At 43.4% G+C, this 24,932-nt stretch overlaps 1 protein-coding gene across 1 annotated transcript in view; it reads right to left on the minus strand.

Moving 5' to 3' along the window:
- Positions 1-21,921, minus strand: part of CAPN14 (calpain 14) — a 73,699-nt gene extending 51,778 nt beyond the window's left edge. The window contains exons 1-6 of the mRNA XM_084832570.1: positions 21,818-21,921; positions 9,292-9,653; positions 5,498-5,567; positions 3,595-3,716; positions 1,195-1,331; positions 856-1,030 (exon numbers count right to left, since the gene is read on the minus strand). Coding sequence (XP_084688696.1) covers positions 856-1,030; positions 1,195-1,331; positions 3,595-3,716; positions 5,498-5,567; positions 9,292-9,546 — 759 coding nt within the window. The 5' untranslated portion in view covers positions 9,547-9,653; positions 21,818-21,921. The remainder of the gene's footprint in view (positions 1-855; positions 1,031-1,194; positions 1,332-3,594; positions 3,717-5,497; positions 5,568-9,291; positions 9,654-21,817) is intronic.
- Positions 21,922-24,932: the final 3,011 nt, after the last annotated feature.

The following is a 24,932-nucleotide window of genomic DNA, read 5'->3' on the forward strand; positions in this document are numbered from 1 at the left end:
ACAGGACTATTCCAAGCGGAACTCTACTCACACACACACACACACACACACACACACACCAGCAGCAGCAGCAGCATAAAAATTCTAGATCCAGCCCAGAATATGGAGTCTCCTGTTTATGCCATTATACAGGAGGGATTGGCTTAATGAATCTAGGAGTCCTTTCTAGCATTACAATGATGTGAAGTCAATGGGGAGACATCCTTCAGGGATTAACCTACCAAATCCCCAAGACAAAGGACTCTGGTCTGCTACCATGTTTGGAAACCTTTCCCATGGCAAACAGTAGATCTCCAATGTCAACTCACCCCACCACCATAGTGCTGCTGTGATACAAAATCCTTCAGATCCCAGTAGGAGTGGAGGGGTGTGTATGACTGAGGAGAGATATGGATATATTAGTTGGAACAATAAGTAATTACCCACACACAAGTCGTTGCCACTCTTTGGCAGCTGTGCTGGGGGCCACATGAAGTCTGCACAGAAATGGAAGTAGGTGGGGACAGGACAGTGAAAGAACACTAAATAATTGTTTTGCAGTTCACCTTACAAGAAAGAATTCTGCCTGGGAAAGAGCTACGCCTATTTGCTTACTTATTTACATTTGTAGCCTACCCTTCACCTTATGGTTTCTCATTTTAACAGCAGCAGAACAAGAGTCAATATGGTTCAGCCAATAGTATGTTGACTGTGGTCTAAGAAGATGAGGCTTTTAAGCCCTGCTCAGAAATTAAGCTTGTTTGGGTATCTCTCAGCCTGACCTACCTCAAGGGAAGCTCCATATCCATTTATATTAATATCTTGCTGGAATCCCAGGACGCAAATGTGAGCATAAATAGAAAGAAAAAAACTCACCCCTGCGTGTGTCTGGCAACCCATCAGAGATCTGCTGTAGGTTGCTCTTGTCAAGATATCCCAGAGATCAGGTGGAGCTTCAGCCAGCTTGATAGTCATGTTAACTCCACCTGTGAAGTCCACCAGAGCTTCTGACACTTGCCCGATCTGTAGGTCTTCGTAGGAACCACACAGCCTGTCAAGAAAGTTATTCTAAGCATTTTTGTTTTTAAAAATGTATTCATTGAATTGATTATTGAAACAGAGTTACAAAGGAATGGGACAAGAGGATGGAATGTGTCAAATATGGCCCATGTTTCATGCAGAGATTCACTGCAGAATGCTTCAGGACTCACTTACTTGGCATAAGCCTTTTCCAGAAGAGCTCCCCAGAACAGGTTCTTATAAACAGAAGAGAGGAAAATAAGCTGACCCGCTTCATTTACCGGCAGCTGGTCATCGACAACCACATTGACCCATTCGCCAAAATGCCAGAACTGGAAAAGAAATGGGAACACAACTCTTCTTCAACAGGTAATCCCATTACTATTTCTAAGAGGCTACTCTGACATGTTTAAAGAGAGAAAAGAAGCCGTTCTTTAGTCATAGCTCTAAGTCGTCATGGGTAGTCTATCAGCTGTGACAACTCCGCAGGAAAGTATACAGTGGGGGGTTTTTCCACCTGACTCACTGCTGCAGGGTGTTGTGATAGTAGTTCTATTGACAGGAGAAGGCCGGTGACAAAAATGGCAAAGTGAGAGCAGTTCAGTTCAGAACAAACAAGCACCAGGCATACCTCAAGGGTCTGGGCTTGAAGCTGAGAAGTATTTGTTCAAAGAGGATATTTGACTTTGATCAAATTACCACACAGAACACCCCAGATTTAAACACAAGGAACGACATCTCATTAAGGGGTCTCTGGTCTATGAAAAGCAAAATACAGACTTCTTAGTCATTATGATGCCACAGGATTTGTTGTCTTTTTTCGCTGCAACAGACTTACATGGCTTTTTTTTCTGGATTCTCAAATTCAAATTTAGTTTTGGATCAGGTAAACATCAACTTTAGGGAGTGCCCTCCCATTCTTTGCTCAGATTTTGGTTGACTGATGACAATCTCTTCAATTCAACATTATTTTTTGTTCTGGTATTACTGCAATTCCAAAGTGTTAAAATTCTACCACTCTAAAATAAAAACCTTTTACAATTTTAAAGCACATAACCTGAAGCCAGAAGTGTCAGATATGGTTAAAATCTCAAAATGAAATGTCAGTGTCAGTCTTCACATGTTATTCTAAGCTCGTGAATTCACATTCCTGACTTCCCTTCAACCTTAAAAATGCTTGCAAATGCAGAGCATGAGGAAGAAACTGCTCTAGAATAACCCTAGGAGCATCCAAGAATTGTTTTCCTCACGCTGTGGTAAAACCCAAACAACTGTGTTGAGTGAAGGGTCCAGCACATCTTTAGATAACGTACAAATGTGCATTTGGCAGGTCTCTAAAATAAAAGCCTTTTCCACAATCCAGAACTTATGTGACTGGGGGGGGGGGGATAGCCTCAGATTTGGGGCCAAGTGACACACTGTTTTTGTTAATCTTTGACTCTCGTTTTGGGAAGAAAAATCATGAATTGGAATCAGACATTTTAGGGAGGTGCATGTGTGTGCAGAGGCATAGTGGTAAGTTTTGAAGTATGCGTTCACCATGACAGTCCCCATAGCCACAGAAAAAAAGAAAGGAAAGGTTCCTCCTGTGTAAGCACCGGGTCATTACTGACCCCTAGGGGGACACTGCTTGCGCTGGCGTTTTAATGGCTGGCGGGGTGGTTTGCCATTGCCTTCCCCAGTTGTGACTACCTTTCCCCCAGCAAGCTGGGTCCTCATTTTACCAACCTCAAAAGGATGGAGGGCTGAGTTGACCTGAGCCAGCTACCTGAGACCCAGCTTCCGCTGGGATCGAACTCAGGTCGTGGGGAGAGTTTTGGATGCAATACTGCCGCCTACCACTCTGCGCCACACGAGGCTCTTCCCCATAGCCACAACCACAAGGATAATCCACAATTGCAGGCCACCTAATGCGAAGAGAAAACTCACTGGAAAAGACCCTGATGCTGGGAAAGACTGAAGGCAAAAGGAGAAGGGGACGGCAGAGGATGAGATGGCTAGATAGCATCACGGATGCAATGAATATGAACTTGAGCACGCTCCGGGAGAGAGCGCAGGACAGGAAGGCCTGGCGTGCTATGGTCCATGGGGTCACGAAGAGTCGGACACGACTGAACGACTGAACAACAACAACAACAACAACAAATTGATCCATCTCAACAAACCAGTTCTAGGAGTTTTTATCTGCTAGGATCTGGTCTTTTGTAAAGATAATGGGTGTTAACTGCTCATTCAAAACACCCCCAAATACTTTACAACAAGGAACAATATATTGTTGCTGAAAAAATTCATTTCCTCCCAAATACTGTGAGGATTGCCGCAAAGCTCAGAGGGAACGGGGAATTCTGAGGGGGGTTGCAGATGAAATCAGTATTTTTGCTAATAAAGAAGTGACACCACTGCATCCCTATGTGGCCTGGCTCCACTACGCCACTGCATGTGTGTGTGAATCTGGAGATCATACGGAAATACCACCACTATGCAGACTGGATCCTCACTTGAGATGTATATTTTCAGAAAACTAATGGCATTATTTATCTTCTTACGCAATTAGGGGACCTTTCTCAGACCAGGTCTATTGTAGTTGATGCCCACCTTGAAATGGAATATCCCAGCATACTTCTTCCTCTCAAAGCTTTGGTTCTGTGGCACTACCTTAAACAAGATGTCCTGATGAAATGTTAATGCTTCTACAGCAGCTAAAAACCAGCAGTCCTCTGTAACAAAATAGTTAAGAAAAAAAGATGACATATTAAAAAAAAAAAACCTGCCTGTTGACGGTATTCCAGAGTAACTAAGAGGAAAACAATGCCAGTTCAGATATTTATTTATTATATCATTCGCATGGAACAAAATAATTTAGAACTTTGCCCTTTAATGTGTAAAATCTATTTCACGTTCAACCGTAAGTTTGCCACTTTTTAATTGCAATTAAAATTAGATTAAGGAGAAGACCTTTTATGAAGCAGTGCGCCTCGAAATTATCTATCGATATCTGAAATGTTATTCTGTTGTTTGTGTTTGTTCAAATGTGCATAGGCTATGTAGATGGAAGTGCATAGGCTTTCATCCAAGCATATTCATTTTTGAAATATTTGACCTGGTATCCCACAGGGCTTCAGTGCAGCTTTGACTCTCATAATTTGTTTTCTTTGTAGCACCAGACGTCAGAGTGACAAACAGAAGACACTAAAGATATGAAGGAGGAGCCTTAGCATCTGCCTGGCATTTGCTTGCCAGGCAAGTGTAATAGAGCACCTACCTGGCAAGCAGAAGGTCCCAGGTTCAATCCCTGGCATTTCAAGATAGGGCTAGGAAAGGATCCTACCGCTGCCTGAAACCCTGGAGAGCTGCTACCAGTCAGTGTCAACAAAACCAGGCTAGATGGACCAATGGTCTGATCCAGTATAAGGCAGCTATATGGTTCCTATACAAGTTTCTGAAGGCAGCAGTGATAGCCACTGGCTTAGGCAGCTCTAAAAATGATTAGACAAAGCCATAAAGGACAGCTCTATTAAAAGTTATTAGCCATAGAGCTAGGTAAACCTAGTTCAAGGCCAATCACAGACTGTGCCAGTGACAATTACCCCCATACCACCCACATATGGAATGAGCCAATGAACTCATGATGATGGCGAGGGAGGGATGACACCCCGCCCCAGCACATTCCCTGCATCACCAGACACACACCATGCAAGACAATGCCATAGTGCTTCCACCCCATTACCCCACTGGCAGTGAGCGATAAACCCAGTGCTGCAAGTACCAGCACCCCTACAGGCTGGAGGTCTCAGGTTCAGTCCCTGGCATCCCCATTCATAGGACTGGGAAAGGGACTGAGAAGTGGCATTGTATAAAATACAGCTCAATGCTTGTTTTCCCAACATGAGAATTGGAGCTGGAAATGCAAGGCATAGAGCAATCCCATGCATGTGTGCTTAGAAGCAAGTCCTATCATGTTCAGTGGTGTTTACTCCCTAGCAGTAGTGTAGTGGTAAATTTGGGAGTGCAGGGATTCATTGGCCAAAATCCAACATAAGTCTTACTTAAACCCATTGAAATGAATGGGGCTTAAGTTACTCATAACTAACTTAAGTTCCATTTTTTTAATAGGTCTACTCAAAATAGGACTTAAGTTCTGTTTTGCCCATTATGACATTGCCACAATACCCCCCAGGCCCAAAATGCAGACAGTTGTGTTGATCCACATCTGTGTGTATGTTTACATGCATGCGTGTTAGTTGCTGAGAAAATCTCTTTCCCCCCAGCTACTGTGAAGTTTGCAGCTAATGTCAGGGGAACAGGGAAGTCTGAAGGGGTGGCAGGTGATGTCATTGGTCCTGCTAATCAAAAAGTCCCGGCTTTTTGACCCTAGAAGCCCTGGCTCTGGGATGCCCTACTCCCAAGTAAGTGTGTCTAGGAACCTAGCAGATACCCTCTTCAGCTTTTACATCACATTGTAAATAGTCATACAACACATACATCCCAAATTCATTACCTATTAGTCCTTGGCACAGAGCAAGCTTTTTTTTGTTTGTCGAACAAAACGCTGGAGTCTTGTGCAGCTCCTGGAAGGTTAAAAATCAAAATTGTTTTAATTGTACTGAACCACCCAGAGAGCTTCAGTTATTGGACAGTATAGAAATGTAATTAATTAATTGATTGATTGAAACAGCAGTCTTGTTAAAATATATATATATATATATATATATATCCAGAGGGTTTCATACCTTAGGCTGCAATGTATGAACCAGGCCTGTGAAACTACTCTCTGCACCAGCCTTCCCCAATCTGTTGCCCTCCAGATGTGTTGAAGGGCAACTCCCATAATTCCAAGGCAGCATGGCCCTTTTATAATGGTATACCCATAATTCCAAGGCAGCATGGCCCTTTTATAATGGTATAAGCAACTTTGCTTTGACCTAAAAGCGCAGCTGTCATTGGATAGCTCTCAGCTTTAATTCTGAGGCTGTCCTTGAACATTTTGGCTATCAAGGTGGGCCTATGGGTTGGAACTGAAAGGATTATTTAGGAATGATGCCTTCTGTTAGAAGGGCAGCTAGCAGAGAAAAAGCAAAAAGGCAAAACAGAATGAGTGTTTACCAGTCCCACATGCATACAAGGTTACTGGGTGTGGCAGGGAGAGAGAGAGACCACACTCTTCTTTAGTGAAGAAAAGGTGAAATAGTGTTCTCACAATATTCTTGCATATATGATACAGGTACAAATTCCAACAGAAACAGAAGCAGGCTCGTCTAAGAGATCAATTGCTCCTGAGAAAGAGACCTAGTCTCAAAACGCGTTGAGCATTTTAGAGCATTTCAGAGATCTGCATAATAAATTTTTTATAGTCCACCAGTATTTTAGAGATCTGCATAATAAATACATTATTCTTACAGTCCATACTCAGAAACGCTTTGGGATTTTTCCTTTTTGATGTTTTGTGCGTACAGCACCTTCCCTCTTGGTTTTCTATCTTAGAATAAAAAAGTGGTCTTAAAGCTAGCTATACTTGTACTCTCAGTTTCCGTGCACTAATTTTTGCTAAGACAAAACTTGGATGCTGGAAATATTGAAGCCAGTGTGGATGAATCTCATTCATTTTTTTAATCAATCTTGACTCCGTTCAATCAGTTTCCATCCAATACCACATTTATAAATCTGATAACAGTGTACCCACCAGCAAATATCCCCATTCAGATAGAAGCTCTTATTTTAAATGAATGAAGCTAACAGAAAAATGTCTGGACTAAGATGTTTTTTAAAATTGATCCCACACTCTGAAGTTGCTGTTATGCCCAGATTGTCATTCTGAAGCACAGATGAACCTAGATATTATTTCCAGAGTATAAACAAGAAGGGAACTATGTTTAGATGGACTATAACATGGCTTTGCCCAATTATATACTTTGAGCTACAATTATGTGCCATGCTTAGTCTTGAGTCTCATACTGCAATCCTATTGTCCCTGAGATAGCATCCAGGGGCCATAGGACATGTTGGATCTCCCTTTCCAAGGGCAGAGGGAGAGGTCTGCCCTCAGAACGGGGACCCAGCCTCTGAACCCACCTGCCCCCCAGCCTCCACAGAAACTTTTGAGGCCTGTTCTTCTCTGACATCGGAACTCCAGTGTCAGAGAGGGCTGTGCAAAGAGAGGCTGTAGATCCAAAGGATCCACAATTGTCCTGGTACACACACACACACACACACACATACACACACAAGCCAGCTGTAGGAGATGATGCAAAGTAATTCTCTCCCATTAAACCCTAGCCCTAACCCAATAATAATAATAATAATAATAATAATAGCGAGGGAGGGAGGGAAAAAAGAAGAAAAAATGTCCTGGGAACGGAGAAAACAAAAACAAAATATAGTCCCTCCATTACTTCTGCCCTGGTGGCATGAGCCTGGCAGGGCTTTGGCCTTTTCAGAGCTGTCAGTGTCAAAGCTCTCCCCTGCCACAGGGGAGACTGCTCTGTCAGCCTTTGAGCCAGGGATTTTATGTGTGACGCACAAGAATAAGAAAGAATACAGAGGGAATTAAGGCAGCCTTCTGAACAAGGTGTTCCCGTCATTGCAGCAGCAGCCCTCGTTGCACTGTTTGTCCCCTTGCTTATTTTAATAGGTCAGATACAGAACTGTTTGAAATTGTCCTCATCCTCCTCATGAACAACAACAACTATAGGGCCAGGTGTTGGTTTGGTTGATTTAGGGTGCAATCCTATGCAGCTTTAGGACAGAAAAGAGATCCTACATCTTCCAGTCCCAGCATACCCCAGCCAGCATGCTGGGCATGCTGGCAGTTGTTGGACTTCTTTTCGGTCTAATCATGCCTAGGATTGCACCCTTATTTATTTGTTTATTATGAAGTGCCATCAGTTTGCAAGTTATTTCACAAACTGACTGCCAATATCCCCTGTTTCCTAACACCATCTGGCCTGCTTTGTGTCCTTAGTCACCCGCTATTCCTGTGTGGCAAAAAAAATCCCAATGCATCTCATCATGGCTACACAGGGGTGGGGGGAAAGGTGGTTCCTTTCTGTTACTACAGCAGCAAAGTTCTTCCGCTGCAAAATTCAGCCCTGGACACCCATCTAGAGTTACCTGATACTACCAAGGGTGGCCCTGCTTGGCTTATATACTGGTAGCACGTTGTAAGGGGGCGGGGGCAGATACTTCTAGGAAGAAGCACCAAGCAGTACAAGGATTTGGCACTGCATTCCCCATTTTTGGACTGTAGCATGCACACTGATTTATTTGAACTGATGCAGGGATGGAGAAACTGTGGCCCTGCAGGTGTTCTTGAACTTCAGTTCCCATCAGCCTTATTCAGCATGACCAATGATCAGAGATTATGGGAGCTGTAGTAACCTGGAGGACTGCAAGTTCCTTTCCACTGGACTAGAGCAAACAATGGATATGCCTTCCCTGATATGAGCCTGCCTGGTCCTTAAGATCTCTGGGAGAGGCCCTTCTTTCGAGACCACTGCTATCAGAGGCGCATCTGATGGTGATGTGAGACAGGACCTTTTCGATGGCCGCTGCCACTCCCAAGCTGTGGAACTCCCTCCCAAGGGAGGGCCAGGTTCGCTCCCTCTCTGCTCTCCTTCCGACGGCAGACAAAGACTGCTTTATTCAAGAAAGCCTTTGGCTTGTAGGTGGGTCTGTGGGTTGGGTGCTGCTTTTATGTTGTGATTGTTATGTTTTTATTGTATTTTAATGTGTTTTATAGTTTTAATCTATTTGAAATTGTTTTTTTAAGCTGCCTTGATTGCCATTTTGGGGTAGAAAGGTGGGGTCGAAATCAAATAAATAATGAAAATAAAACGCCATCTCTGTTTGCTTCAGTTGTGTCAAGTGCACCCACCAATTCAGCGCACCTGAGATTCAGAAATATATGAAACTGCCCTATACTGTGTCAGGCCATCAGTTCACCTAGCTCGATTCTTGTCTGTTCAGCCTAACAGTGGCTCTTCAGTGCCTCAGGCTAAGGCCTTTCCCAGGCCTGCCACCCACTCGTTCTTTTAAGAGGGGACGCCAGGGACCTTCTGCTTGCAAACTTGTGCTCTTACCACTGAGCTACAGGCCCTCCAAACCCTTTGAGCCCTCCAGATGTGTCGGGCTGCCACTCATATCAACCCCACCAGTATGCACACACAGCAGTGCTGTCTGGGGATGATGGGAGATATAGTCCAGCACATCCAGAGGGTGGCCTGGTTATGGACGGCTGCCTCTGAGACTGTGGAGAAAGGGGCCTTTGCAGTGCGCAGCTCTTATCCCATCACCTACATGCGGCCTCTTCCACTGTATCTTTTGGGGTAGCTTCTGGATGAACGGCCCCATTCCAATGGACCTAACGTCTGCCGGGAAGAGCGCATCCTCAAAGAGGCACCCTTCCTTCAAGCACCCCTCCAACAAAGCGTGGTAATTCTGCTGGCAGAGCCTGCTGGGCTTCCGGATGGTTCCCTTCCTGCACAAGGGCTGCAGCTGTTGCTTCCTCCTCTTCTTCTGCCAGCGCAGGCAGGGCAGCTGTAGAAAAGGCATGGCTGTGGCACACAGGGAAAACGTTCAGAATTTGCTGCTGCAGAGATGTGGATATTTCGTTCCAAATTCCTCCTGAAGGAATCGGTCTTCTTCAATACAATTGACACCTGTTAAAAAATATTGGAAAAGGTCAATATTAGGGCGGGGGGGGGCTCCTTAGTTTTTCCAAATGGTGTAAGCGACTGTGGGACATAGCATTGCTGACTAAGGCTGCAATCCTATATACCCAGTTTCCTGGAAGTAAAACTAATTTAATTCAATGGGACTTACTGAGTACACCTGAATTGGATTGCACTGTAAAATGACTTTCTGGCTATGCCACCCTATGTCTTCTCAGATGTAAGCCCTGCTGAGTTCAGTAATGCTGACCCTCATGTAAGTGAGTATAGGATGGCACACCTTAAAAAAATTTAAAACAGAAAACAAAGAAATAACCGAACACACACACACAGCCTATTATAATTCATAACAAATTTATAACAAAGAAAAATAAACAAAAGGGTTAATGTAAAGAATATAAGAAGAGCCATGCTGGATCCAACCAAGGATCCATCTAGTCCAGCATTCTGTTCACACAGTGACCAACCAGCTGCCTGTGGGAAACCCAAAATGTTAACATAATATGTATCTTTCCAGTACATTATGGAATAAGCCATCTTTTCACAAATCTGTTTGGTTTCTCAAATGTGAGCTTGAAGAAGTGTGTGTGTGTGTGTGTGTGTGTGTTCAGCTACTTCTTTGTTTACTCTTTTTAGTTTTTTTGAAAATAAAGATTATTGTAAAACAAATTGTACAAGATAAGCCCATTCTTCTTTATTTTATTTTCACAGAGTAATGGGAACATGGGATTTACCACTTCAAAAATAAATGTGAATCAGCACTCTCAGGGCCAATTCACAAGGATTTTCAATATATCAAGGAAGTGAGTTATATGTTCCCTTGCTGACCTGGGATCCTGTAGAAACAATATGTAATTGCTTCAGTCATGTGTCTATGCTCTATCTTCACTCTGTCTCCACCCGTTTGCAGTGGCACATATATACATAGTACACAAGGACTGGATTCACACAACACAATAACCCAAACTCAAGGGTTGAGTATGGATTAAGTGTGGGTTGTCATTGAACCGTGGGTTGTCATTGAGCCATGAGTTATTGTGTTGTCTGAACCCAGCTCTGCTAACAAACTATGGTTTGTTACCACAGTTAACAACCCAACAACAAAGTCACAGTCCACAACCCAACAACAAACCATGGGTTCTCTTCATCAGTTGTTTGTGGTTAACAAACCATGGTTTGTTTGGGCAGCTGAGTTCAGAAAACACGATAACCCATGGTTCAATGAAAACCAACACTCAACCCATACTCAACCCTTGAGTGTGAGTTATTATGTTGTCTGAACCTAGCCAATCTCATTTAACTGTTTAGGACAACAGCCAATTGAACCAGTGAGTGGTCCAACAATGTAGGCATTCCTGAAGAATAATCACATGTGGCCTGCAATATAAAACTGTCTCTTTCTCAGCATACCCCTTTCCCCACCCAGGAGAAAAAAGCAAGAGGGATTCCCCCCCCGCCCAGATCTTGTACTAGTGTGGTGTAGTGGTGAGGATGTTGGACTAAGACTGGGGAAACCAACATTCAGGTTCCCACTCAGCCATGAAGCTCACTGGGTGATCTTAGGCCTGTCATAATCTCTCATGGATACCACCCTGAGTTCCTGGGGGGAAAGAGGGGATTTTTTTAAAAAAATGTAACAAACAAATTAGTGCCTAAGAATGTTAAAAAATTAAAACAATAAAGATACTCTGAAGCAAACTGTTGGCTATACAAAGAGTCCTTTAAATTTGGATTTACAGATGCTGGCTGGCAGGGGCTGTTGAGATCAAGTTTACTCAATTCACATGTACTATTACCAGCCCAAATTCTAAGCCACACCTCAGTTATATTCACGTCAATTGAGGTAATGGAACCAAGCTGGCAATAGTCCATGTAGGTCAGTTTGGGTTGGGAATCAGGCTGTTACTGAGTAAAGGACAGCTGTATGACAAGCAGATGCTAGCAAGTGAACAAATCATGCATATAACCACAAAAATCGCAATTCTATTACTCATAAACTGACTGTGATCCCTCTAAGGTTTTTTCCCCCCTCATCATCGACATTTTAATCAAAAGAAAGAAAGGGTGGTTTCTGTTTAAAAACGCATTATACTTCAGCTACTGTAGGCTGGGTCTCCATTCTGAATAGTCACCACTGATTTTCCTATTCTTGGCTATGTCGTTTCAATGTGGTTTTAATGTGATTTTATTACTTGCATTTTTTATGCATTGCCGTTTTTATTTGAATTGTTGTACACCACCCTGATGACATTTGTGAGAAGGTGGTACATACATATCAATCCATCCATCCATCCATCAAAAGTTAACTCCTAGTATTCTAAAATCAGATATAAATTCTAGGAGCATTTTGCAATGATGATAGTGATGCTTTTAGATTTGCACAGCCTCAACTTTGTTCTTTAAGAGTGTAGTCATGCTTCAGAGCTTTTCTATGAAATCATAAAGACCCTGGTGTTTTAGTGATGGTTTTATATGTATTTGTAATTTTAGAGTTATGATTTTAACGGTGTTTATATTTTGCACTGTTTTATATGGGTTGTTAACTGACCTGGCCCCCTTGCAAGGAAGAGCAGGATATAAATCAAATAAATATGTCTTTTAAATCAAACTTTCTAAAATGAAAGTTCAGATTCTAATTAATTTAATGGGTGGATATCTCATATATTAGAACACGTGGTGCTAACCCAGCCCCGAAGAAAAGAAGTGAGCCTTGTAGGACTGGAACGACATCACAGTGTGTCCTCTGAGCACCTATAAAACTGCCACATAACATTAAAATAATGAAGCTTGACAACAAGGTTCTTCTTGTGCACTGTAATTAGGCACAGAGGGGTATGATTGTGACTATATATCCATTTTATGGGTAGGAGGTAAGCAGAAAAGCTGTTGACCTTAGACCAAGGTTATTTCAGGTCAGCCATCGATTTACTGGTTGGCATCAGACAGCTACCTAGCATTCACATTTACTCCCTGCATGCATTCACAAATATGTGAGGAGGGAGCAGGATTGCATGCCTAGCCATGCCTGTGGCATATCCCCGCAAGCCACATGTTCCGCATCATGTCAATGGATCATACGCATGCACATCTTTATGTATGTGTAGCCCCATCACACAGATGCTAAATGCAAATTTGGCAGGCAGCATGACTGGTGTGCACAGGGGGGGCGGTAGAGATGTGTACCCATCCCCCCCAAGCCTTCTTGAATACTTGAGGGGGAACATGTGAACCTTTCTCTGGTCTCTCATCTTAGAATCACATAGTCCAAAGAGGGACCAAAAGCCCTCTTAAACTTCTCTCACAAAGCAGTATCATCTCTCCATAAGTGCACGTCATAAGAACAGCCAGGCTGAATCAGTCCAAAGGCCTATCTCATTCAGCATTCTGTTCACACAACAGCCAACCAGCTGCCTTTGGGAAACCCACAAGCAGGACATAAGTGCAATAGCACCCTCCCCCTCATGTTTCCCGGCAACTGGCATATGGAGGCATACTGCCTCCAATTCTGGAGGTAATATGTAGCTATCATGAGTAGACACTGATAACCTTTTCCTCCACAAATTTGTGTAATCCCTTTTAAGCCATCCAAATGGGTAGCCATCACCACATCTTGTGGTAGTGAATTTCATAGGTTTAACTATGCACTGTGTGAAGAAGTATGTTCTTTTATCTGTCCTGAATCTCCTACCAGTCAGCTTCATGGAATGGCCTCTGGATGTAGTATTGTGGGAGAGGGAGAAAAACTTCTCCCTAGCTAATTTCACCAGTCAAGCTAATGGAAACACCTGCATCAGGAGTTAACTCAGATCAAGTTAAACTGGTTTTGTTCTAGGTACCAGATAACTGCCTGCTGTAAACCACAGAATCATAGAATCATAGAACAGTAGGGTTGGAAGGGGCTTATAAGACCATCGAGTCCACCCCCCTGCTCAACGCAGGAATCTAAGTCAAAGCATCCCTGACAGATGGCTGTCCAGCTTTGTCTTGAATGCCTCCAGTGTGGGAAAGTCCACTACTTCCCTAGGTAATGGGTTCCATTGTCCTATTGCTCTAACGGTCAGGAAGTTTTTGTTCATGTTCAGCCGGAATCTGGCTTCCTGTAACTTCAGCCCATTATTCCATGTCCTGCATTCTGGGATGATTGAGAAGAGATCCTGGCCTTCCTCGCTGTGACAACCTTTCAAGTACTTGTGCAGTGCTATCATGTCTCCCCTCAGTCTCTTCTCAAGGCTAAACATGCCCAGTTCTTTCAGTCTCTCCTCATAGGGCTTTGTTTCCAGTCCCCTGACTGAACCCTCTCCAGTTTGTCTGCATCCTTCTTAAAATGTGGTGCCCAGAACTGGACACAGTCCTCCAGATGAGGCCTAGCCAGTGCTGAGTAGAGGGGAACTAGTACTTCCCGGGATTTGGAAGCTATGCTTCTATTAATGCAGCCCAAAATAGCAGACTAGCTTTCTCCTAGTTCTCCTGACCAGAGCCGGCTGAAAGCAGTTCTCTATGTTAACATGAATTGTCCTTACTTGTTAACAAAACTGTCCACCTTCTGAACACATCTCCAGCTGGGCTGCTGCCATGTCACACTATCCACTGCCACCTCCCTCTTTTCTGTGGATAGTGGCAGAACTGGGACCCCTTCTCTCCTCGTTGCCTTGGCAACTGGCTGAGTCAGCAGTGACTCCCCTTCCTCTGTCAGGCAGAGGCAGGGGGCAGTTGCTGCTGTTCTTTGGCATCTCCATCATTACCGTTTGGCCACCCATGCACCTGAATAGGAAAGTGAATGCTGGTGGCTCCTAGGAACAGCAGCTGCCCCCACCCAGAGGGCAGGTGGCAGTAGTGATCACCTGCTCAGCTGCCAAGTGGGCAAGCAAGTGTTAGACCTGCAGGAGAAATCCATTTGGTTCACATTTTAATGCGAACTTACCTAACGCTGCACTGTTGAACCAATACATGAACCGAAACTCAGTTATCCTTCCAAATTCGCCCTTCTCTAAATTTTGCAGTGGGGCTCTCCAACCCAAAAATGCATACAAGGATGGGTATATTAGGGGCAAAGCACACACAAAAATGCCTATATTCATGAAAATAATGTTTTAAAAGGCATACTATATGGGAAATTCCCCCCCCCCCAAATGTGCACGTTAGGGAAAAGTGCATGCAAAAATGCATGCATTTGGAGAAATTTGCACCAAAATGTGTACAAATTTTCACACGAACTTTTAAAAAGGAAAAATCTCAACATTTGGGGCAAACCAAACTTAAGATTGGAAAAAGCTTTGGCTATTGGGCAGTATAGAAATAAATAAATAAATAAATAAAGCTGAAATGGACTGATTCAGCCATCCCTAGTGAGTGAGTGACAATAGTTACTATAAGCAACCACCACTGGTCACTTGCCTGCTCATTTCCTCCGGAGCTCACTCACTCACCCACCCGCCCAGTCAGATCAGTGGATGAGTGACTGGGAACAGTTGATGCAGCTGCCCTCCTATCTAATGGATGTGGGGGGAGGGTGCACCTAGCAGAAGGCAAAGGTGCAGTGGTACATTTTAAAGTGCAGGTGCTCATCATGACAGACCATATAGAAACACCTCCCAGGAGAGTCCAAAAATGCAGGCTGTGTTGATCCATATCAGCAAACCAATTCTAGCAGTGTTGATCTCCACCAGAAGCAGGTCTTTTGTAAAGCTAATGGGTCTGAATCGCCCTTTCAAGACCAACTCACCCCAAAATACTTTGCATTACATTTTCTTCTAGCTACTGTGAGAATTGTAGCTAAGCTTAGAGGGGACAGGAAACCTGAGCAGGAGGGCCGTTGATGTCAGCATCCCTGCTAATAAAAAGTGCTGGTGCTGCATCCTTGTGAGCCCTGGCTCCTCTACACCACTGGTAGAAGGCCATGAGATGGCATTGGTAAAGCCCTCCAAAAACCTGGATCCAGGTCTGTCTTTATTCTATGATGGCTCCTGGAACTCCAGAAGGATTCCATTATTCAAACTTTACCAGAAGAGTATATGATTCAGCCTCACGGAGGCTGCAATTTGACCATGCTGCAAATGTACAAATTTGGAAGAGAACGTGTACTACACAGTTGTCACAGACGATGACTCAAGCGAGCCAGCTAAGCCCAACATGGTAAGTGATGGAAATTACACCATCATGATCCTTTGTCACCAGCCAGACTGAGCTGGAATAAAATTGTTTCCTTGTCCCAAATATTTCCCGGGGCAGGAAAAGGTGAAAGGGGCACAAATCTACCAAAGTCCAGTCTTTAAGCAAACAAGCAAGATCACAAATGAGAAGAAAAAAGCTTGTTGGCTCTAACAAGCCATACCTAGGGGCACCAGAATAGAAATCACAATGTTGGCTCCTCATCAATATATCCAGATAATGCAGTGAGGTTGTTTGCTCTCACCATTCTTCCAGGGAAACGTCCAGACTTTGGCTGTAATCCTATACACCAGGAGTGAGAAACCCTTTTTTTCTATTCAGGGCCACATTGCCTCATGGGTAATCTGTCAGGGGCCTCATGCTAACAGTAGGGAGGCCACAGGTGAATGTGGATGGGACTGCCCCTTCCCTCTCTCTCTCTCTCTCTTTCTTCCTCCCTGCCCAATAGGCTGGACTCACATCTGTTTAACGCTGCTAATAGTTAAAACTTGTTTCCTGATTTTAATACCCCATTTGTAAAATCAGAATAACTTTGGCTTATGTGAATGAAAAAGATGAGAATGTTTGTGTTACCCACACTTAGTCTAAAGAATTTGGCAAGATACAAATGAAAATAAACAACTGTTTGTTGGTTTGTTTATATATGTATTTATTATTATTACCATGATTGTGAAAAGTAATCCTTCTTTGGGTTTGAGAATAGAAAATCTTAACTTTAATTCTCTGTTGGGAAAATGTCCATGCAGCTGGTGCGCTGGGGGCAGGGGTGATGGTGGTGATAAATACGAGAATCCTAAGGAGACATGACTTGTGATTTAGACTGAAAACTGGTTAGACTCCTTCAGACCATAAAAATGCCTCACAGGATATAATGAAACACTGACTGTTTGGGAGGCAACTCTGCACTGAAGAGATAAACACATGACAGCATGAGAAGGTCTATGAAACTGCACTAGTTGAAGAAGTCCAACAGCCCGGGATGGATTTCTTTATTGCTCCTCTTAAGGAAGTAAATTTATTGTCACTACACATTGGCAGTTCCCCAGAAGTCAGAACCCCAAGCCGAACAGCAGAATAACACTACAGCGGGGGGGGGGGGCAACATGCAACCTGTGGGCCACATGTGCCCTCCCCCAGCCTCAAATGTGGCCTCTGCCACTGCCAAATTTGCTAGAGGAGCAGCAAGCAATCAGCTGTTTGCTGCCAAATTTCAGTAGCAAAGCATGACAGTGGCCTAAAAAGGACAAATTTAGCTTTAAAACAAGGTTTAAAGTTAAGGCTAAATTTGGCCTTTTCAGGCCACAGTCGCAGTTTGCCACTGCAATTCAGCAGCAAACCTCTCATTGTTTTGCTCCCAAAATTCAGCAGCACTTGGCAGGGATGTGGCCCCTGGGGGCTTCTGGTGGTTTGAAATTGGCCCGAGTACTCAAAGTTGCCCATCCCTTCTGTACAGGGTCAGGTGAATAGAACAGGGTTCCCCAGCCTTTTTAAGCCAGTAAACACACTTGCAATTTTGATAGCATGTCATGGGCACTCTTGTGGTCATGGCCAGTCATAGGCATGACCAGTCACAAAACACCCATTTCCCAGAAAGCAAACTGATGAGACTGAAAGAAAAGTAACTTGCCCAAGAACCTAAGTACAAGACAGAGGTAGGGTTGCAGTTCCGAGAAAGAAAACCACTCTTTTGAACCCACAGTTTTCTGCTCCAACATCTATTTCACAGAAGGGAAACTGATGATGCTCAGAGACAAGGAGCTTAGCCAAAAAAACTGAGTACCAAATACAAAATCACGGACTTGCCCCCACAAAAGATACATTTCACAGAAGGCAAATTGGTCATGCTCAGAGAAACAGTCTCTCCGACAAAACACCCACCCACACAAAAATTTTAAAAATGGAAAAACAACCCCGACAAAGCATACACACTCATACACCACACACACATCACACACACACACAACCCAGGCAAAACCCACACCAAACCAAAAAGCAAACAAAACAAACAAGCACACAAAACACCACACTCAAGTGTGTGTGCACAAACACACATCATGAAAAGAAGAGAGGCCACGCTCACCCACACACACAGCGCAGGCAAAACACACCCCTCACACCACCATCCCCCCAGCTAACCTGTTCTTTTTTTCTGAGCGGCTGGGCACACTTCCAAACAAAGCACTGGGCTACATCCACCTGCCATTTTTATTTTCTAAGGATGCTTCTGGGGTCCACATGGGATCCAGATGCATTATGGGAAATAAAGAGAGTGCTGGAGGTTGGCAGTTTGCGTTACAGCATGGCAGCCTCCCAGTTTAATTAATTGTTAATTTTTTAAAAATAAAAATCAGGGGAGCAGGGAGCAAAGGAGGTGTCTGTGGGTACACTGGTGTCTACAAGTGTCACGTTGGGGACCCCAGTCATAAAGCGCTGAATCCTACATTCTGCCTCTGACAATATCCAGGTCTGGACATTAGGGGAATATAGTACAAACCATTCAGCTTCATGGGACAACCCATGAAGTATTATGAGAGAGGGACTAAAAATGTCTCCCGATCTACTTTCTCCACACCATGCATTTTGTACACCTCTATCATTTCTTTCCTTACCTTCATTCTAAGCCCCAAACACTGCACTAAAGAGCTCCAGCAACTCAGGCAGGGGTTCTTCCCATCTCTAGCTATCTAATCCTTTCAGCTAGAAATGCTGGAGATTGAACCTGGGACCTTTGGCTTGCCAAGCATGATGTGTTCTACCACCCTGAGTGATGGCCTCTCCCATTAGATAGCTCTTGGCAACTGCAGCACAAGGGAACTGTGAGTGAAGCTCAAGATAGGTATAGATGTTACGCTGTTCACCTAAATTTAGGGGTGACTTCCTTGGACTTGTGAGGAATCGCTTGTAAAGCACCCTGTTTGAATACATGGATTTGAATTTTATTTTTTTTAAATGTTCTACTCTGCTCTTCCATTCCGATCAAGTTCGAGGTGATTTACAATAATTAAAATAAGTACAAACTCAAATAAAAATATAATACAGATATAGTCGAAATAAAGTGACCCCCAGATCTTTGTATCCAGGGTTCTAATACAAACGTTACCTTTGTTCACCAAAGCCCAGAGCACCGAGAAGACTAAAAATTCTAATCTCACAGTATTAAAAGAGAGGTCAAAATCTTAAAATACGAGATATCAAATTATGCAGTCTTTATTTGAACTGACGGATTGCCTACTACACATCTTGCAAGCTTTCAGTCCCCACAGACTATTACAGCACGGCATGTTCTCACAGGTATTCTCATTTCCTTGTTTTCTTGTCCATCCATTTCACTGACTTTGTCCTGAAATAACTTCTGCAAACTCAGACTGATCCCTCCCAAAGTAATATGTGTGTCTGTGAAACCCAAGTGCAACTACAGCTGAGGAAATGCCAGAGTTGAAACTTACTGCTTGTTTTGTGGGTATGGGGGGGTATTTTTCATTTCCTGAGTGTTTTTACATCCTACATAATTTTATTTCTACATGCTATGTAATGTTTTGTATGCACAATTTTTCACTGATTTTTAAAAAACAATGTTACCTGACATATCTGTCCTGCTTTTATTAATATTGGTTTGATTAGTAGTTTCTGAAGATAAAGGCACAGTGCAGAAACCTCCCCTCCCCAGCTTTATCTAGTGACAGATATATAGTTTTAGGCTGGGGGTAGGCAACATCTGGGAGTCAAGGAGCTGCATTGCCCCCCAGAACCCACTAGGGGCTGCATCCCTGTGTGTCCCTTCCCCCCCCCCCGCCGCCGCCAAATTTGCCCAGAAGCACACACCTTGTCTAAAAGCAGAATCGCACTCCCATCATGAGTCTTCTGGAAGCGTGATTCTGATCCCAAACAAGGGTGCCTTATTTTCAAGCAAAATCTCTGCTTTTTTGCCACTGCTCCCACCACAGCAATAGGTTCGGCAATAGTGGGAGACAGTTCTAAATCAAATACTGTGTGCAATATTAGATTTAAATGGGATTTCCACATCTTCTTGGATGAAATCATTTCCCTTCTCATGCAGTGTGCCAGTGCACATCGAGAGAGGGGCTATGTTAGTTCTCTGTTAGAACTAAAAGAGTTAGTTTACTCTTTTACCCAGTAAAATCTTGACTCCATTAAAGAGAATCTTCCACAGCCGATGAGGATAGGCATCCAGATGCATTCTGCATAATTTCTGAAAGGTGTTAGGAGACCTCTGCCCCCTGACATTTTTCTGGCAACATCTAACAACTGTGATTCTGTTCACTTAGGCCAGGCTTCCCCAATCTAGTGGACTACAACTCCCATTGTCCTCATCATTGGCCATGTTGACTGGGGCTGATAGGGATTAATATTCCAAAGCATCTGGAGGGCACCAGGTTGGAGGAGGATGACTTAGACTGTACTCTCTCTTTTTTAAACAATATGTTTCTTCGCCTTAATAAGGTAGCAAAACATCACACATCAGAGCAAATGACAGAATCTAATGTAGTTACAAAACAAAGCAGAGTCAGAGCACCAAGGACAAAACTAGAAAACAGATTGATCCAAATGATCAGATGAACACACAAAGCTTGCAGCATATCCATCATTCACCAAAATCAGCAAAAGAGCCAGCGTAGTGTAGTGGTGAGAGTGACGGACTGGGAGCCGGGAGATCCGGGTTCTAGTCCCCACTTGGCCATGGAAGCTCACTGGGTGACTTTGGGCCAGTCACAGACTCTCAGCCCAACCCACCTCACAGGGTTGTTGTTGTGAAGATACAACGGAGAGGAGGAGGATAATGTAAGCCGCCTTGGGTTCCTTGCAAGAGGAAAAAAGGCGGGATATAAATGCAATAATAAATAAATATAAATAAATAAATAAATAAAAATTAGCTAAAATAAATAAATAAAGATAAATCTATTGAATAAGATCTAAATATAGCCTGGCAAGCACCCCAGTTTTTTATTGATTTAGGGAACAAACTACATGAGATTATGGAAACGTGTAGTTGGATCTCCCCCATCCTGCTTTCCCAATGAAAAGCATCCCACTCAATTAGCTTTTTTCCCCATTAGGAAAAACGTTCATGTTCGCAGCCTGTACACCAGGAGTGGGGAGCATGTGGCAACACCTGCACACACCCCCTGTCTGTTTTTGTAGCCCCCTGCCGCTGCTACCACCAAATTTGTTGTGGAGGTGACAAAAAACACAGCAAGCAGAATCACACTCCGGGAGGCCTTCCGGGGGCAAGATTCTACTAGCAAACACGGCAAATGCTTCCCTCTTGCCTTGTTTCCTTTCAAAATCACTGTATTTCTCACCACCACAGCAAATTCAGCAGCAATTTCAGCAGGGGCAGCAAGATAGATGGGGTGGGGTGGGGTCCCCCAGTGGATTCTGGGGCCAAAGTGGGTCCCTGACCCCCAGAAATTGCCCATGCCTGCTATACACATGTGATTTCCTTGAAGGAGCAAATAGCAGTGAGAGGTGGGTGGTTTTCATTGGGAAAAATGTGCAGGGGGAAGGATTAAATCCTCTTCTACTGTACTGTACCCCAAACCAGATTGCGCTCGCTCTCGTGCTCTCTCTCTCTCTCTCTCACACACACACACACACACACACACACACGCACAATGATTATATGTCAAAATTTAAAGAAATAGAGATCCAATCAAGGATCTCCATTATCTTGTCTAGTATGAAAAAACAGGCAGTCAGCCACTAGAGTGGACAGGCAATGAAATCAGTGCTGCCAATCTGACATCATGGGGAAAAATGACTACCCCCAATCAGTTTCTGGGTCAAGCTGCTGGACCATTTCCATTGGGCAGTAATCTACTTATATTTAAACATTTCCATTCAACTGGGCTGTGGACTGAGCTCTTTGTGTCTATTAAAATGTAAATGATCAAGAGCAACACAGCTGCAATTTCTTTTTTAAAAGCCTGGCTTTTGTACAAAAAAAGAGCAATGACATGTCTTACCTTCTTCCAAGATGATTCGGACTCACCAGAGCTTAGTAATAAATCCTGGCAGAGTGGCCATGGTAGTCTCGCAGGGCACCATATCTGTTGCCTTAACTGGCAGCAATTTCTGTATTGACTTCTCTCATCAAAACATTTATGCCTATGTACATCCTACATATGCAAATCTAACTGCTAATCCCCACCTACCAAAAGTTCAAGGAAGGCAACGGGTAACAAAATGGGTTTGCACAGCAGAAGGTGTTGCAATAGTAGGCATTTTCTGCTACTCACATGGTTTACCTGAAAGGACCTGTCAGTTCATCAAAAAATGACACAGCAATTGCACAAAAGAAAACACACTTCCTTCTCTGTTTATGGTTTTGTTTTCCTGTCCAAATCTTAAAGCATAAACAGGTGAGTCATCTGGACACACCCGTGCCACTGTATGATAGGTGTGCTTATCTAACCTGGCCCCAGAATACTAAAACTAAATTTCTATTTTCATGGGGAGAAGGGAAGGCAGATATAGGACGTGACAGCCAATTCTTCTCTGCATGTTAGCTGAGGCTGAGATGGCACACAAACATACAAAAGCAGGTCCTATTGAAATCAACGGGATGTACTTCCAAGTAAGCCTACTTAAGACTGGAGCTGAGTAAGAACGTTGGCTGCCCAAGGCCATTCTTGATAAGGTGCAGATTGCGTGGAGTGTGTGTGCTACCTTCATGACACCACTGAATTCTTCGGAAGTCGTTGTCATTGACTAGACTTTTGAATTCGCCATGTGTAAAACGTGCACATGGATAAGGGAGAGTTGACCCCAGGCCCCAGCCCTGATGTTATGTATACTGGCAGCCCCTCTGCTCTGATGACATTTACCCTGGGTGTCTACAAAGGGGCGACTGCAGATGAGCATCTGAAAACACACTGGTGCTGGTTTTTCCAGATTTCACTGGTTTATCCTACCCATACGCTACATTCAGCATCCAAGGCCCTCCTCCGAGTGTCTCCTCCAAGGGAAACTCGGAAGGCAGCAGTGAGGAAGAGGGCCTCTCAGTGGTGGCCCCCTATCTGTGGAAAAAGTTCCCCAATGAGGTCCACCTGGTGCCAACATTATTATCTTTTCGGCGCCAGGTTAAAGCCTATCTCTTTTCCCAGGCATTTGGCAGCACATGATGAATTTTGATTGGGCCTGGATGTGTCTTTAGTTATGACTGACAGTTCAAAGTTGTTTTTATTTATATGTTGTTTATGCATATTGTCTGTGTGCTTCTATGCAAATGGCTTTTAAACTTTTTGTATTGTATTTAATGTTTTAACTTCTGTAAACCACCCAGAGAGCTTGGCTATGGGGCGGTATAGAAATGTAATTAGTAAATAAATAAATAAATAAGTGCGCTGATGTTTGAATTATGTAGCTATTGTTGGAATAGGCAACAGCCATTCGTTAAAACCCGCTGCACAGTTTCCAGAGCCCCCAACACCACAACATCTTTAAGAAGGTATTGTCTAAATCAGGTCATTGCTGCTGGTGAAATGTAGCTAATGCTTATTTTAAACGTACGTTTTGTCAAGTAGTTGCATCTTTTGGGGAGGAGGTTATTATATGGATACACTTTGTACTGGAACAGTCTTTAATATTCGCTGCTGTACACACTCTTTTAAATTATTTACCTGCTTAAGGAAATTAATTAATGGTTTGCATAAATGGATTCTCTGTGCCCTTCTGACAGCTGAAAGACTGATATTACAACATTGGAAGGATAAACCCTTGCCTCCTATAATGCAATGGATTGAGGGCCTTATAACGCTTTCATAGACCCCAGCTTCAAATGGATACTTTATTTGGATATTGTGTCTGCTTTTGCTGAAGTTTATGTTCTGCCAACCTAGCAGTTCGAAAGCAAGAAATTGCAAGTAGATAAATAGGTACCGCCTCAGCGGGAAAGGTAACAGCATTCCGTGCACCTCGGTGTTCAGTCATGCCGGCCACATGACCACGGAAGTGTCTTCGGACAGCGCTGGCTCTTCAGCTTAGAAACGGGGATGAGCACCGCACCCTAGAGTAGGACACGACTGGTTGGGGACACCTTTACCTTTACCTTTTTTATGTATAATTGCTAGAAAGCTGAATTTTCATATATATGCAATTCATTGCTATGGATATATACCAATTCAGGTATGTATATTTTACTAAACCTCAAAAGAAAAAGGAAAAAAAAACCCACTGAGTGGAGAGAAAAATAATTGGTTTAAAAGGCACTAAATAGTTAATGCATGTAGGAAGAGGGAGTTGGGATGTGTGGGGTCTCTCTCTCTCTCTCTCTCTCTTTCTGTGTAGCTCACTATGTATTGCTTTTGGTTTCACTTTTACCTTCTTCTTACTTTGCTTGACTTGTAACAAGAAGATACCCGCTAATGTTAAATAAAGGTTCTGTTTAAAGCTTGCATTTGTTTCTGTCTCAAGGGTGGTCAGACAAAATTTACTCTGCAACTTCAAAGATAGAAAGGTGGGATACAAATATTTGAATATATATTTAAATAAATAATGAACAGTTACAACTATGCTACCCATCAAAGGAGAACTCCCCCTTTACAAAAAAAGTGTGAATAGTAAAGCTTCCAAAATGTTAGAGGGGATGGGATAATAATGCTAGATTAGTCCTTGTTGAGTAATATGTGCACCCTGATTTCATAGGGTTGTTTCAATTGATGTCTGTCCACCAGTGGAATGGACAGCAATAGCAGAACAGATTCCCCCTCACCCCTGAACCCTCCCAAATTGGCTCTAGCAGGTGGGGGAAAACTCTGGAGCAGTTTGGGGGGGAGGAGAGGAAGAGGAAGGTTGCATGCACAAGTGGAAGTCCGCTTGCATGACTCTGGATGTAGCCCATGAGACAGAAAGGAATGGAAAGCTGGTTTGCAGGAACTAATCCAACATTATAGATTACACTCCGAGAAGTAATTCTGTCAGCATTTTGAACATTAATTGGTCAAATTAATTGTTTGCTTTAATTGCTGTTATGTGAAATTAATATGGCTACAAATGTCTTTGATCTATCTAGCTTCCTATCAATCCTTAACACGTTTAAGGGATTTGCTGGCAAGAGACACAGGAAGATGCCTTGCAAAT

Source organism: Heloderma suspectum, chromosome 1, assembly GCF_057233095.1.
Source record: "Heloderma suspectum isolate Gila_16-S chromosome 1, 16-S_ref, whole genome shotgun sequence".
In the NCBI taxonomy this organism is placed as follows: Eukaryota; Metazoa; Chordata; class Lepidosauria; order Squamata; family Helodermatidae; genus Heloderma; species Heloderma suspectum.